This window comes from Ceratosolen solmsi, unplaced genomic scaffold (assembly GCF_000503995.2).
Source record: "Ceratosolen solmsi marchali unplaced genomic scaffold, CerSol_1.0 scaffold7, whole genome shotgun sequence".
Lineage (NCBI taxonomy): Eukaryota > Metazoa > Arthropoda > Insecta > Hymenoptera > Agaonidae > Ceratosolen > Ceratosolen solmsi.
In genome coordinates, this window is record NW_011948413.1 from 2,134,848 (window position 1) to 2,148,274 (window position 13,427).

At 24.7% G+C, this 13,427-nt stretch overlaps 1 protein-coding gene across 3 annotated transcripts in view; it reads left to right on the forward strand.

The window, feature by feature from the left end:
* Window positions 1-13,427, forward strand: part of vn (membrane-bound neuregulin protein vein) — a 287,263-nt gene that overhangs the window by 212,526 nt on the left and 61,310 nt on the right. For 2 of the 3 annotated variants that reach the window (XM_011505896.1, XM_011505895.1), the window contains exon 5: window positions 3,149-3,207. In XM_011505896.1, the coding sequence (XP_011504198.1) occupies window positions 3,149-3,207 (59 nt within the window). Of the gene's footprint in view, window positions 1-3,148; window positions 3,501-13,427 lie in introns of those variants that run through there. The other variant, XM_011505894.1, reaches the window with a different exon arrangement.

Genomic DNA, 13,427 nt, shown 5'->3' on the forward strand with positions numbered 1-13,427 from the left:
TAAAAAAAATTTTTGAAAGTTATTCGTGTCCGAGTGATGATAAGTCGATTATTTATCTGAATAATTTTACAATATACAAAAATATGTACACGGGATTAACCAGAAATTCATGATACGATACTTACGCAACAATATTAAGAGTATAATAAATTTTTATATACAATGTCACACTTCAAAGAAACTAAAATTCTTTATTTCGTCAATTACTTTGTAACACCTGTGCACTCGAATTTCTTCTGGCTGACCTTAATCGATTCAATACTACTGTTTTTCGACAGCGTGTGGCTGTAAAAGAACGTGTCGCGTCAGCGTGTAACTCTTTTTTGCTATGTTTCATTCTCTGTCCCTCTTTCTCTCTTTTCAATTCTTGTTGTCTCAGTCTTGTATCATGTTTCTAAATATATGATCAGTCAGAAAATCAAAGGTAAATCTGGCGGAGGGAGAAAATCTGTGTTTTAACATAATATTTTTTTTAATTTTTGAGATAATTTAATGGGTTTTGTGTAAAACAGCCGAAAGATTTCTGAAAATTTTCAGAACTCGAAAAGATTTATATATTTAATTACATTAAATGGATAAATTATAATATTAGGTCGCTATTGGAATCGAAGATAAAAAAGTCGCGTCTCGAAAAAAAAAGACGAAGATCCAAGGAAAATATGTCTGTCTACGCAACTACAACAATACAACACTGCTGCCTTAACCCAATTCACCGATACAAAAATAAGATTCGTTATATGAGAGATGACTGGACATCTAGTGCGTCGTGTCATACTTTTCATACTGTCTTGCTTTTGGGCTTTTTCTCTCTTTCTCTTCCTCCTTTGATTTGATTACTTTTTCTACTCTTATCTTCGGATTCTATCGCTATTTATCGCGCATTGCCCAACTCACTTCTCTAATTTTCTGTTTATATTTTTCCTTTTCTATCATGTTTATTTATTCTTTATATTATTGTTTCTTATTTTTCTACTCTTAGTTGATTTTATTAACTGTATGAAACTTATAAACAGTAGAAATTCTAAGAAGTTATAAAATTGTTGAAATACCAATAGAAAACATATGTCTGTAAGAAATATAAAATCATCCTCTGTAAAATTAAGATTATTAAAATAACCTAATGTTGCAACTATTTAAATATAACAAATATAAACTATATAATAATCCATAATACTTTTTAATCGTTTCTAAATATCATTTATCTAAACACTTAGTTACTGTAATCAATAATTCCCTACTTTACTAAAATTATACAGTTATGCAGACAACTATAAGGTACAATAATTATATATAAAAGTGTAATATACTAATCAAAATATTCTTAGTATACAATTAATATTTTATTAAAATTAAAAATTTTTTAATTATATGTTTACATATTTTTTAAAGCCATTTTTTGATTATTTATAATTTAAAATAATACTAATTTACAACAATCAAAATATGCCTACTAATAGATCATTTAAAATGCATTATTTTAAAATATTGCGTAAAGATATATATGAAAATGTTCCAAGTATTTAAATTTCTAAAGGAAATAAATTAAACTTGACATTTTTATTATTTCTTATCCTCTTTTAACAGAATTCTATTAAACTTTGATTCTTAATCTCTCTAATTTTTAAGTTAGTTTAAATTTTTTATTTTCTGATTTACGTACTAGTACTCCTATTTCAATTCTTATTTTTTTTTACTAAGCACGTGATACAGCTACAGTAAGCACCTCTTAATCGAAATTTTTTTTCTTTTTTTTCAATCTATTTATCTATTTAACTATTTATCTGTACATCTGTTTATATGTATCTTAATTATGTTTATCGTTGTCATCCTTTCTATCTTGCTTAAACTCATAGACATTGAAGTAGCTACTTTTTGGTATCATGACATGCTGGGTCGTTTCCTATATAGTTCAACAAGCTATAAATAATACAAACCACGCCGAATTACGTTCCTAAAGAAACGCCTCTGATCTGCTCACTAGTTCTCTTTCTCTTTCACTCAATGATTCTTTATGCCCCTCTATAAATCTGTCTTTCACTCATTCTCCCTTTCTCAATTACTCTTACTGATCGTATAGCAATTTCTCTCTATCTCTCCTGCACACATACTTGGCCTGCCTCTCTATTATTCCATCATTCCATTACATTCTGATAATAAGACTTTCTGGAACTTTTTAGACTTTTATTATCTACGTATAGTCACTATATGTAACTAATTCTGTTGACTATATTTCTTTATATTCATCGTTCAAATTTCCTCGATTTGTCGTAAAAATCCCTCTTACGTTGAATAGGAATATAATGAGATAGTTAATATTCAACAAGTCCTGATATGCTCATGATATTTATTTGGTTGCCTATAAATTAAAATTCTACCGTTTCTGACAAATAGATATAAATTCATAATATCACTATTTTAATTTTTTCACAAATAAATGGTCTATTCCACGAAAGTTTCCTCTATATGTATTTTCATTTATATAATTTCGACCTTCTGTAAATAACAGCTTATAACATTTTTGAACGTTTGTGATGAAACATCTCGACCTCATTCTTTTAACTTTTTGTCTGTTCTTTATAGCACATTTGACATAGTCAGACTTTGGTATTTCTTTACTTTACTACGTAAAGTCTTTAAAACTTTTCAAATTACTCACTGAATTTTTGGTAACAACAAACTATTAAACATAATAATGTAACATTCTTTTTGAGTTTCATAGATTTTCATGGATTTTATGGTTGAATTTATAATAACGGAATAATAATAAAATATAATATACCAATACAAAATAATATATGATTAACAGATATTCAACAAAAATAATAGATGCTTAACTTAAAAAGAATAGATTTTTTTGTATTTTATGAATAATTATATTTTTCTGCTAATAAATCTTCATATTTTATGAAATTTATTCTATATTATTTACTAATATTAAATATAAAAGTCATTTTTATTTTTTATCCATTTTTTCAACGTAAATTCTTTTATCCGTTATCTATACTATTTTAAATATCTATTATTTCTTTAATATTTTTATTGGGAATTAAAATGTTCTAAATATTTTTAATGCAATAACTATATAATATAAAAGTCAATTAATTATTAATATTCCTTATAAAATTTATTTATTTATTTATTGTTGCAGGTGCGCCGAGGGTTTCACGGGCTTGAGATGCGAGACCAAGGACGTCATCAGTACTGGAAGTGTGTATAACCGTCACAGGGCACCTTTTTCTTGCAAGCTCGGACTTTCGACCTCATACTACTGCTAGCGATAGTTAAACGGGGCCCAATGAGTATACTGTTTTACTTGTGGCGTTTCCCCGATCGTTAAATTACACAAAATACAACAAAATAAAACAAAACTAACTGAAATTCACACACAAAGAAGAGGCACGTTCGTTCACGTGACAACGTAACGCTAGTTAAACAATATAAAATATACCTGCGAGCTAAAACTAACACACTCATATATAAATACATACATACTTATATATATATATATATATATATATTTGTGTGTAAGTGTGTGTGTGTGTGTGTGCGCGCGCGCAAGTGTGTGTATTTGTATGTGTGAATGTGTATTTATATATACATACATATATACACATCAGAAGGGAAACGCAAAATGAATATACAGAAACATTAAATACGCATGGGTATACTATACATAGCACGTACGAATCGTGCTAACATATTCGCGAAAAAGAAAGAAAATTTTTATTAGATTCTGCGATCCCACGTATGCGTGCGTAAATTAAGTAAACAGGTATGCATGCGTATAACACATTAACTTGGGCCAATATTACTGCTTTTCTGCATTGGGCATTAGCAAAAAAGAGAATAGAATGAACAAATAATAGAAGAGTAATAACGATTTCAATTATAACAATGAGCACGGATATACATAATCGTCGTCTTCTTGAAACGAGATGAGACTGTAATTAAATAAAAAAACTGCGAGGTCGCGCAGCGCACGTATCACAATCGTGCCTCGGACGTACCTTTAGAGCTATATTATATTTTACATATATAATACCTCTTTTTTTCGCTAATAGAAGTTTAAATAAAAAGAAAAAAGAAAAAAATATGGGCAGTCGCGGTCTTCACGTGTCGTGACCGCAGAGGAGGAAGAGAGGATATGGAGAAGAGAGAAGAGCCGCGATTTCGGATGGCTTTTTGCGGCTCCCGTATATGTATACGTTTTCCTGAGAATCCGTGAAACCACGAACGTATCATATATATCAAGGATTTCCAGGGGTTTTGCATATTTCTATAAAGATCAAGGAAATTTTGCAATAAATACCGGGACATAGTTTTTATACTTTTTTAAATATATTATTTATACTATTTTGTTACCGAATTAACTTTAAAAGTCATGTATATAAATATGTATTAATATTTTAAAAATATTTTTTATAGATCATATAGTTCTTAACTGCTTCCGAATAATGTCAACTTTTAAGAATAATTCGTCTAAAAAATATTAGAAAAAAACATAAATTGTTATTCTACTTATAGTATCTTCTTTAATAATGTACTTGATCATATTTTCATTTATGCCGTGTTGCTATTCATGGATCGAAGTAATTATTTGTAATGACTGCTAAAAATTATAAAATTAAGTGAATAATTTTGAGTAATAAATTTGTTTTCATAATAATGATAATTGAAAGATATATGCTTTAAACGAATGGATGATAACTAAATGCAGCTTCCGTAGATTAACCGATTTGGCGTTAATCTGTAAAATGAAAATCCTTTATCTTTCAGTAAAATAGGCAAAAACCCTGAGTAAAGATTCCGAGTCCACTATGACGTCCGCAATCTCGTGGGCTTTCATGGCTCAAGAAATAAGACGCCGTTTAAATTCACCTGTAAACCTCTGGAAATTTTTCATCTCTCTTGCGCTTTTCAAAGTAAAAGGCGCCACAACAAAAAGAGTACGAAACAGTAGTACGTCGGATTTCTCGCGACGGACATTTTCAACTGTTTCTATGATTCTTATATACCTACCCTCATATTGCGTACGTTGCTCGGTAATAGCGTACACGTTTGGCCATTTTGAGTGTATAAGATGGCGATGCTTTCCTTTCATTTCGCTCTTTTCCTGTATCGTATCACTATACGATTGCATTTTTTATTTTCCTTGAACGTTAAATATTATGTCCATTGTTTACTAATGATATTATGAAGAATCAACAAATCCATAAAAAATTGTTTTAAAAGTCAACGCTTTATATCTGACTATTTCCACAATTTTGAATTTGTGTATGAAATCAGCCATTATTTTTCCGTTAAAATTTGCCTCTAAATTATTAATTGAATAATTTATCTATTGTATGCCAAAACCTATAACTACATTAAATTTCTATTATATAGTGTTAATAATCCAATCAGATTTCATTATCCAGATTATTACTTTCTTAGTTCACTTTTTAATATCTTAATTAATAACTGATTATAAAAAAAATTCAAGTTTTAATATATGATTAGAATGAATATTCTAATTTCTGATCACTATTCTGTTTGATTTACTATCTTTTCATATCACTAGCATGAAATGAATTGCATCGCGAACGAAAACCCCTCTAGCTCTCTCTTTCTCTCTTTCCCTCTTTCTCTCTCTCTCTCTCTCTCTCTCTCTCTCTTCTCCTCTCTCTCTTTCTCTCTCTTTCTCTCCCTCTATCATCTCATTTCTTTCTTATCGCTTCTACGGAGAACCATACCAAAGAGTCTCGGGTCTCGATCCCGACAAACCTTTTCATTATTTCCTCCTCTCATTTGTACTCGTACTTCTGCGCATGATAAAGCTCTCATGGGTAAAAGTTTATTATTAAAATGCGGGACCGATGCGCGCAAATACGAGGACGTAACAATAATGATGAGATAACGAGGACGCAGACAAGGACAAATCAACTACAATGACGACTGTTATGACAATTTCTCGGATAATCAACTGGCAAGATGTACTTATAATACTTATATATACATACATACGAGCGAGCAATTGATAACATTTTTTGTTGATTTATTTTTTATCATTCTTTTTTATTTTAATGTCTCATCACATTACACATTGTGCATTTTTATCTACAATCACTACGCACGTTTATCATAGGTCGACGGTTCTTTTATTTTTTTACTCTCGAATACAGAAATTTTCCGATCTTAAAATATGTACCGATGTATAAAAAGTCCAACATGGCTTTAAGTATTATGTATTCGAAAAAGCAGTTAGACTCCTACATTATCATATAGTTTATAAAATTAAATAATATACTTTATTTTTTCTTAATGTCATTTAATTATTTTTTATATTTTTCAGAAAAAAAGATATTTTGATAAATTTCTGTTCGTAATTTTCCTAAATGTGTTTCTTAATTATCTTTGCAATACAAAATTAGTCATCTAAAGATTAAACTTTTTTTATTTTTGTTAATCAAGAACTTTGGAGGATTAAAAATTTTCTTGTAAATTCTTTTATTTTATATTAATAATAACCACATAAATTTACTTGTTGGTAATTAAATTAATACTAAATTAATTATTATACTATGTAGTAACTTCTAATTTATGAAAGATACGAATAATCTTAAAGTAAGTTTTTAACTATGCGGATGTGTAATAAAATAAAAACAAGATACACGAATCTTCCCTTCAAATTATTAGTTCTGTAACTGATAAAATAACATGATAAATATTTATATCATGTACGTTATTTAAATCAGATATTTTTTTAATTCATCAAAAAAATTATTTTTCTTATTAATGATTGAGATCTTATTTTTAAAAAATGTAAGAATTTAAAAAGCAAAAAAACCGTCGACCAGAGCTATACAAATATATATGGACTCAGAATAGGGTGAATGGGAGGAGGGAATCGAGACAAGGTCGGGAAAAGTTAATAAGATTTATAAAAAAAAAAGTGGCGAGCTGCGTTGCGAATATAATACGCTGTATTAAAAAATAGGTCGTGGTACGTATATACGTCGTATACGTCCTTAGATAAGCTAATTAACGAGAATAAAAGAAGAAAAAGACAAAGGACACGAGCAAATAGTTTAGCCTGATAGTGCAGCGACCGAAGCGGATCAACGAGGTTTTTACAAAACATAAACAAACAATCTCAAACGGAAAAAAGAAGAGAGTGAAGGACGACGCAGCAGAGAATTCATGACGACAAAGAAGGAGGCGTAATTTTTTCAACAGAGAAAAACAGGAAAGAAGCTACGTGTATATGTATTCTTGTTGCGTTTTGTACGTCACCTTCTATCTCTCAATATTTTTTTCTTGCGCGCGAACGTGTGTTTATGTGTACGCGAGGACGAGATCGAACTAGTGACTTTTTGTACGTATTTAATTTATCATTTTCTGCTGTTTTTGATATCGCTATTTTTATTTTTAATTCATTCATAATATTTTTTTATATTTTCTTTCAATAATCAAAAATCAAAAAGCGCACAACAGTCCTCGTACAATATCAGACCTTCAAAACGGATTCTGGAGAAAATGCGCGCGCTGTACTCCTGCAGTCTCGGGACCCTATTTATGTTTTATATTAAATTATATATATTATATAAATATGTGTATAAATTTCTAATTTATTTATTTAATTGATTAATTTTATTGATTTTATGATTAAACATCACCACCTCAAAAATATCGTAGTTATTTTTGTACTGCACATTATTATTTATTTTCGTATAAATATATATATATATATATATATATATATATATATATATATATATATATATACGTATATTCATTACTCCTTTTATTATGTTGCTGTCTTCTGTTTGCATGCCGGTTTGTTTTCATCAACTTATTTTGCCTTATAAAGGTAGGTGTATTTTTTATTTTATTATTTTTAATATGTATTTTTATTTTATTTGCACGATTTTAACGAGGAATATAGTATATTGAAAAATATAGTTACTAATCCAAATTATATTAGAAATCTCATGAATTAGTAAATACATTTTAATGTTACATAATTGATTGAAAGAAAAATTTTTTAAATTTTTGTTTTCGTTAATTTCTTTATATATATTAATCATTCGATGTAACTAAAATCTATAAAATTCTTTAATTTATAATCATGAAAATTTAATGTAATTTAAGATTTACTAATTATGAAATTATATATAATCACTCTGATAATTAACAATGATTCTCAAAATTATTAAATCAGAATCTAAAAATTTATATTAATTAGAATTAAAATCATTTCACAAATAATCACGTTATTATAGATAACCTAATTTTATAAATTGTTTTATACCTTAATACTGAAATTACACAATTCTTAGAAATAATTTAAATTCTTTGTTATGAAAGATCTCGTATATTATTAAATATTTCAGTTAATAAGCTTTAAAAAATTAGAATCAAAATGAAGTATATATGATATTAATTGCACGTAAATATTATAAAAGTATTCATTAAATAATTTATATTTATCTGATATAAAAGTTATTCTAAACTAAATTGAAACCCATTATATTGAAATATAATAATTCTTATAGTAAATAATATTTTACAGAAAAATTTGCTATACTTGGAAATTAGTACAATTTTCTCACTTTGTCTTCCTACATGTCTAATAAAATACATATATAAACTTATACCATATATAAAGTTACACCATATATAAACTAATGTTAGAGATACAATTATTAATTAATAAAATACTTAAACCTATTTGCTTCTCAACCTGTGAAATTAAACAATTTTTAATTCAGGTTTCATATTTATCCAAAAAAATATGATATATTAAAGTAATTATTAAGTTTCCACGTAATACTTTGTTAATTTAAAAGTATTATATATTTTTTAATAATTAAAAAAAACTGAAGTAATTAAGTCAACTATTGTTTTCAATTAATATTATTTTTGAAGTAAATTTAAGTAATAACCAGATTAAAAGTTACTTGGTTTCAATTATGAAATTCTTTTTGAATATTTTGTAATTAACGAAGATTATAAAATAAATCGGTTAATCATTGTATATCAGGGGTTTTGCATTCTTATTATCTAATTTATATGCCAATGTATAAAAATATTGAATTTTTTTTTAACACATTGATACAATTTACTTCAAGAATCTGAAAATGTTTTCCTAATAATGTGATTACATCGCGTAATTGGTTACTATAAAAAATTTGGAACAACTTAAAAATACAATATAAAATTAATGATATATATAATAAACTATTCTGTTAATAATGTTTCTGTTTTGTCTTATATAAATATTTTAATTATTTTACTTGCATATAAATTATATTTAATGAAAATAATATTATATATACTCTATATAATTTGTAATTAAAAACAATCCATTTATTCTCAACCTTTCATTTGTACATTGTTCTCTTGTATGGTTAATAAAATTTTAATTCTACATTAATATCTTATTTGAAACGTTTGAATTTAAATCATATAAAAGGAGAGTAAATAGAATTACTGAATTTATCTTTATATTAATCTTTCTTTTTAAAATAGATATCTTTATATAACATCTATTGTTAACAGTCACCTTGAACAAAATTTAGTTACTTAAGAATTATAATCATAATTATATTTTATATATATTAAAATTGTATATAACAAGGAATAAAATTCATTAGACAATATAGCTTTTTAGAATAAAGAATTGTTTTCTTTATGTTCATCATTAAATTTTTTAAATAAAATATTAATTGTTAAACATGAATATAAATTTATTAATTAATTATAATAATGCATATTAAAATATGATATGTAGAGCTTACATTAAATTCATGAATACAGTTTTCAAAGAAATTGCCAACAAAATGTGTTTTCAAAAGTTATCTACAGTTCGTCAAAAAATAAAAATGAGTATAATATAAAATATTAAAAATTTGACTAATTTCAATAAATTCTAAGTATTTACATAAATTTAATTAGTTTTTATAATATATATAGCTTCATAAAAATTTAACATTTTTATTATATTCATACAAAATTTTATTTATAACTTTTCTAAAAACTATGAAATATTTTTGAGCATAATTTTAGAATTGTGTAGTCATTACATTATATTTACATTTATAGAATTTTTAAAAATATTATATCTTTCAAATTTTATTCTGATATAGTATATTTCAGATATAGTATGCAAGCGAAAAATTTATTCCGAGATATTAAAAGTATAAGATAAATTATATATATTAATACAGTTCTATCACACATTTTATTTGAATACTATATAAATACATAAATTTTAATTTCAATCAGCTATTTAAATCTGATTAAAAATAAGTATTGATGAATGAATTTATTATTTGGTATAATATATGTTTAAAATAACTATATATATATATATATATATATATATATATATATAATTATTTTATATTATATAATTATATATATTTTATTTTATATATATATAATATTTTATACATAATTATTTTTATATTATATTTCTCAGCTGTATATTACGTTTGTTACTAGTGCATATTTGTAATATTTTATGCTGAACAACTATTTATATTTATAATTAAATCAATATTGATAGTTAATATTTTTCTATTTAAATTGTCTTAAAATAATTTTTTAAAAATATAAAAGTTTAGAAAATGGAATTAAGCCAGGTTTAAATCGATAATTAAAAAATTTGACTAATGTATAAAGACCTTGTTATATAATCATTAACCTGTTTGTAGAAGATTATTATTTATTCGTATTCACATCTTATAAATTTTTTCGTTGAGTAATTCTATTTCTATTTTTATGAAAAACGTCTTCAAATCTATCCAAAAAGTATAAAAATGTTTTCTAAATTAATATGAAAACAGACAAAATAAAGAGAAAATCGGATGACCAAAGTATCAAAATATATAGACTCTAACTGCCATAATTATCAAAAATAAGATCAACTTAAATTGCAATGACTTATAAAACAAATTTTATTAATGTAATTTTTACAATCATGATATAACAAGAAAAAATATATATTAAAGTAAAGACGTAAGTACTCCATATAATATTTGTATAAATAAGCGTTAAATTCATTTAATATAAAAAGGTAAGATGCTTTATAAATGAAGCAGATACTATATTTCAATATAAATTAGTAGTACTTATTAATATAATTTTTATAATATATTATTAAAATTAATTTAAATTGAATAATAATATATAATAGCATAATACTTAAATTCTATTTATTGCAGTATTAATATATTTTCTAACATTGATTTTCTTTTAACAGAATTTAGTAAAACAAAGACCTTATTTATAATAACATTAACTTATAAATTCAAATAAAATTTATTTTAAAAAAAATTATTGATTATAATAAATAATGAACAAAAAAATTTGTTCATAGGAAAGAATTTAAGCATACAATTTCTAATGCTTTCTTCTTCTAGAAATTAGATTTTATCCGTAATAGATTATATGCTTAAATTAAACTTTCGTTAACTCGCTTTGAAAAGACTTTCATTTAACATTGATCATAAGCCTTGTATAATCCCTTTAAAACTAAGCTTGGATGAAACGATAATTTATAATTCACAGTAAGTTATACTCAATAGTTGTATTAGATTAAAAGTATAATTGGTTTTTTTTTCAACGCTTCTATGATTATATAATTATATTATTATATATATAATATTACCATCACGACTATTAACATTACACAGAGTTGCACTACAATATCCTAGTTGCACATTTGATATGAATGGCTGTTTTAATGCAAATACGTGCTCGCCAACTTTTATAGCGTTAGAATTTCTGGTGTAAAAATAAGTGGACGAAAAAGAATGAAAGGCGGTTACTCCATATACGCTAAAAGGATAAGCACAGATGAAACTGCTCTTGGAAGAAAGTAAGTTCTCGCGTGTAGGAAGCGTGCCTCCAAGCTTCTCTAGTAGTTACATTATAAAGCTCCTCCTTCTTATACACGTAAAAAAGAATAGAACTATAGACAATTTAAAAATACAGTAAGACGCTTACGATCTTTTTCTTTTATATACTTTTCTACGTATTTTTATATCTATTTCGATAAGCTAAAAATAATCACAGAAATAATTTTATCTCAAAATTTGAATTAAGAATTCTTAAAACGATATGAAAAGGAAATATACATTACGTTAAATATGTTAAAATTAGATTGAAATATGAAAAAGTAGAAAATATAATATTTTATTTTTTATATATATTAATAGAATATCATGGTTTTCTGAAGGAATTATCTAGAATTATAGCTTTCTTTATAATTTCATATATATGAAAGCATATTTTCAATTTACACTTCGTGGAGTAGACAGTAAATTCTAGAAATTAATATGCTTTCAGAAATCAACTAATTAAAGAAAGAATAATTTAATATTATCTCATGTTTAATATTAATATAATATAATATTAATTCATTATTAATGCCAGTAATATCGTAGTCATGAATTGAAGATTTTATTTTCAAATCTTAAATTAAGGAGGGATTACTACATTAAATTTTATTTTATTATTTAAAAAGTCTGCATTTTACATTAAAAATGTATATAAACAAATATATGCAAATATATTTACTTAGAACGGTATAGAAATGTAAATGTCAAGAATAAGTAATGATCTTTATGAATCTAGTTGGTGTCAATAGCTAACTTCATTTATATACATTGAAAAATCAATTACTGTGTAATTCGTTATAAATTATTGTATATTATACATTACAAATCTGTAATTAAAATTAAAATTACATACATTTTAAAAATACAATGAACATATTTCAGGCATGATTAATTATATAAAAAATTATGTAAAAACAATTATTTAGCAAACAATATTTATTATATCAAGTTTGAGACAAATTCATTAGATGCATTCAATTCTTAATTCAACAAGTTCCTACTGAAATTAAAAACATTTGAAATAGAATTTCAAACGAAAAATTTTGAAATGAATTTATAATCTAAAAGCCAATTTATAATGCTTAATTATAATGATCGTTAAAATATGAATTCAAAATTTTTAATGTAACAAAGATGTTGCCCTTACTTGTGTTGTTTAACTCACATTGTAATAAATTTTAAAGTAAACTAACTTTCATTAATTAGCCATATTTTTTGTATTATTTATTAAATCATTTCAAATCAATATTACTTAGGTAATCAATATATATAGTAATTTTCTCTCATGTATATTATCAAGATTTTAAATATTTTATTAGAAAACTGTCTATGAACTAAAATAAAATATATTTATTCATATTATAAATTTTAATAAATATATTATTACCAAATGACTATTCATTCATTTTTATAAGGTTTAATATACAAAATAATCATAAAATTTAATTAATTAAAAATAAATATACTCAGTTTGTTTTCAAATATAAGGTTTTATAATATTTAAATCATTTACTAGGAAAATAAACGAATTATTATAAAAAA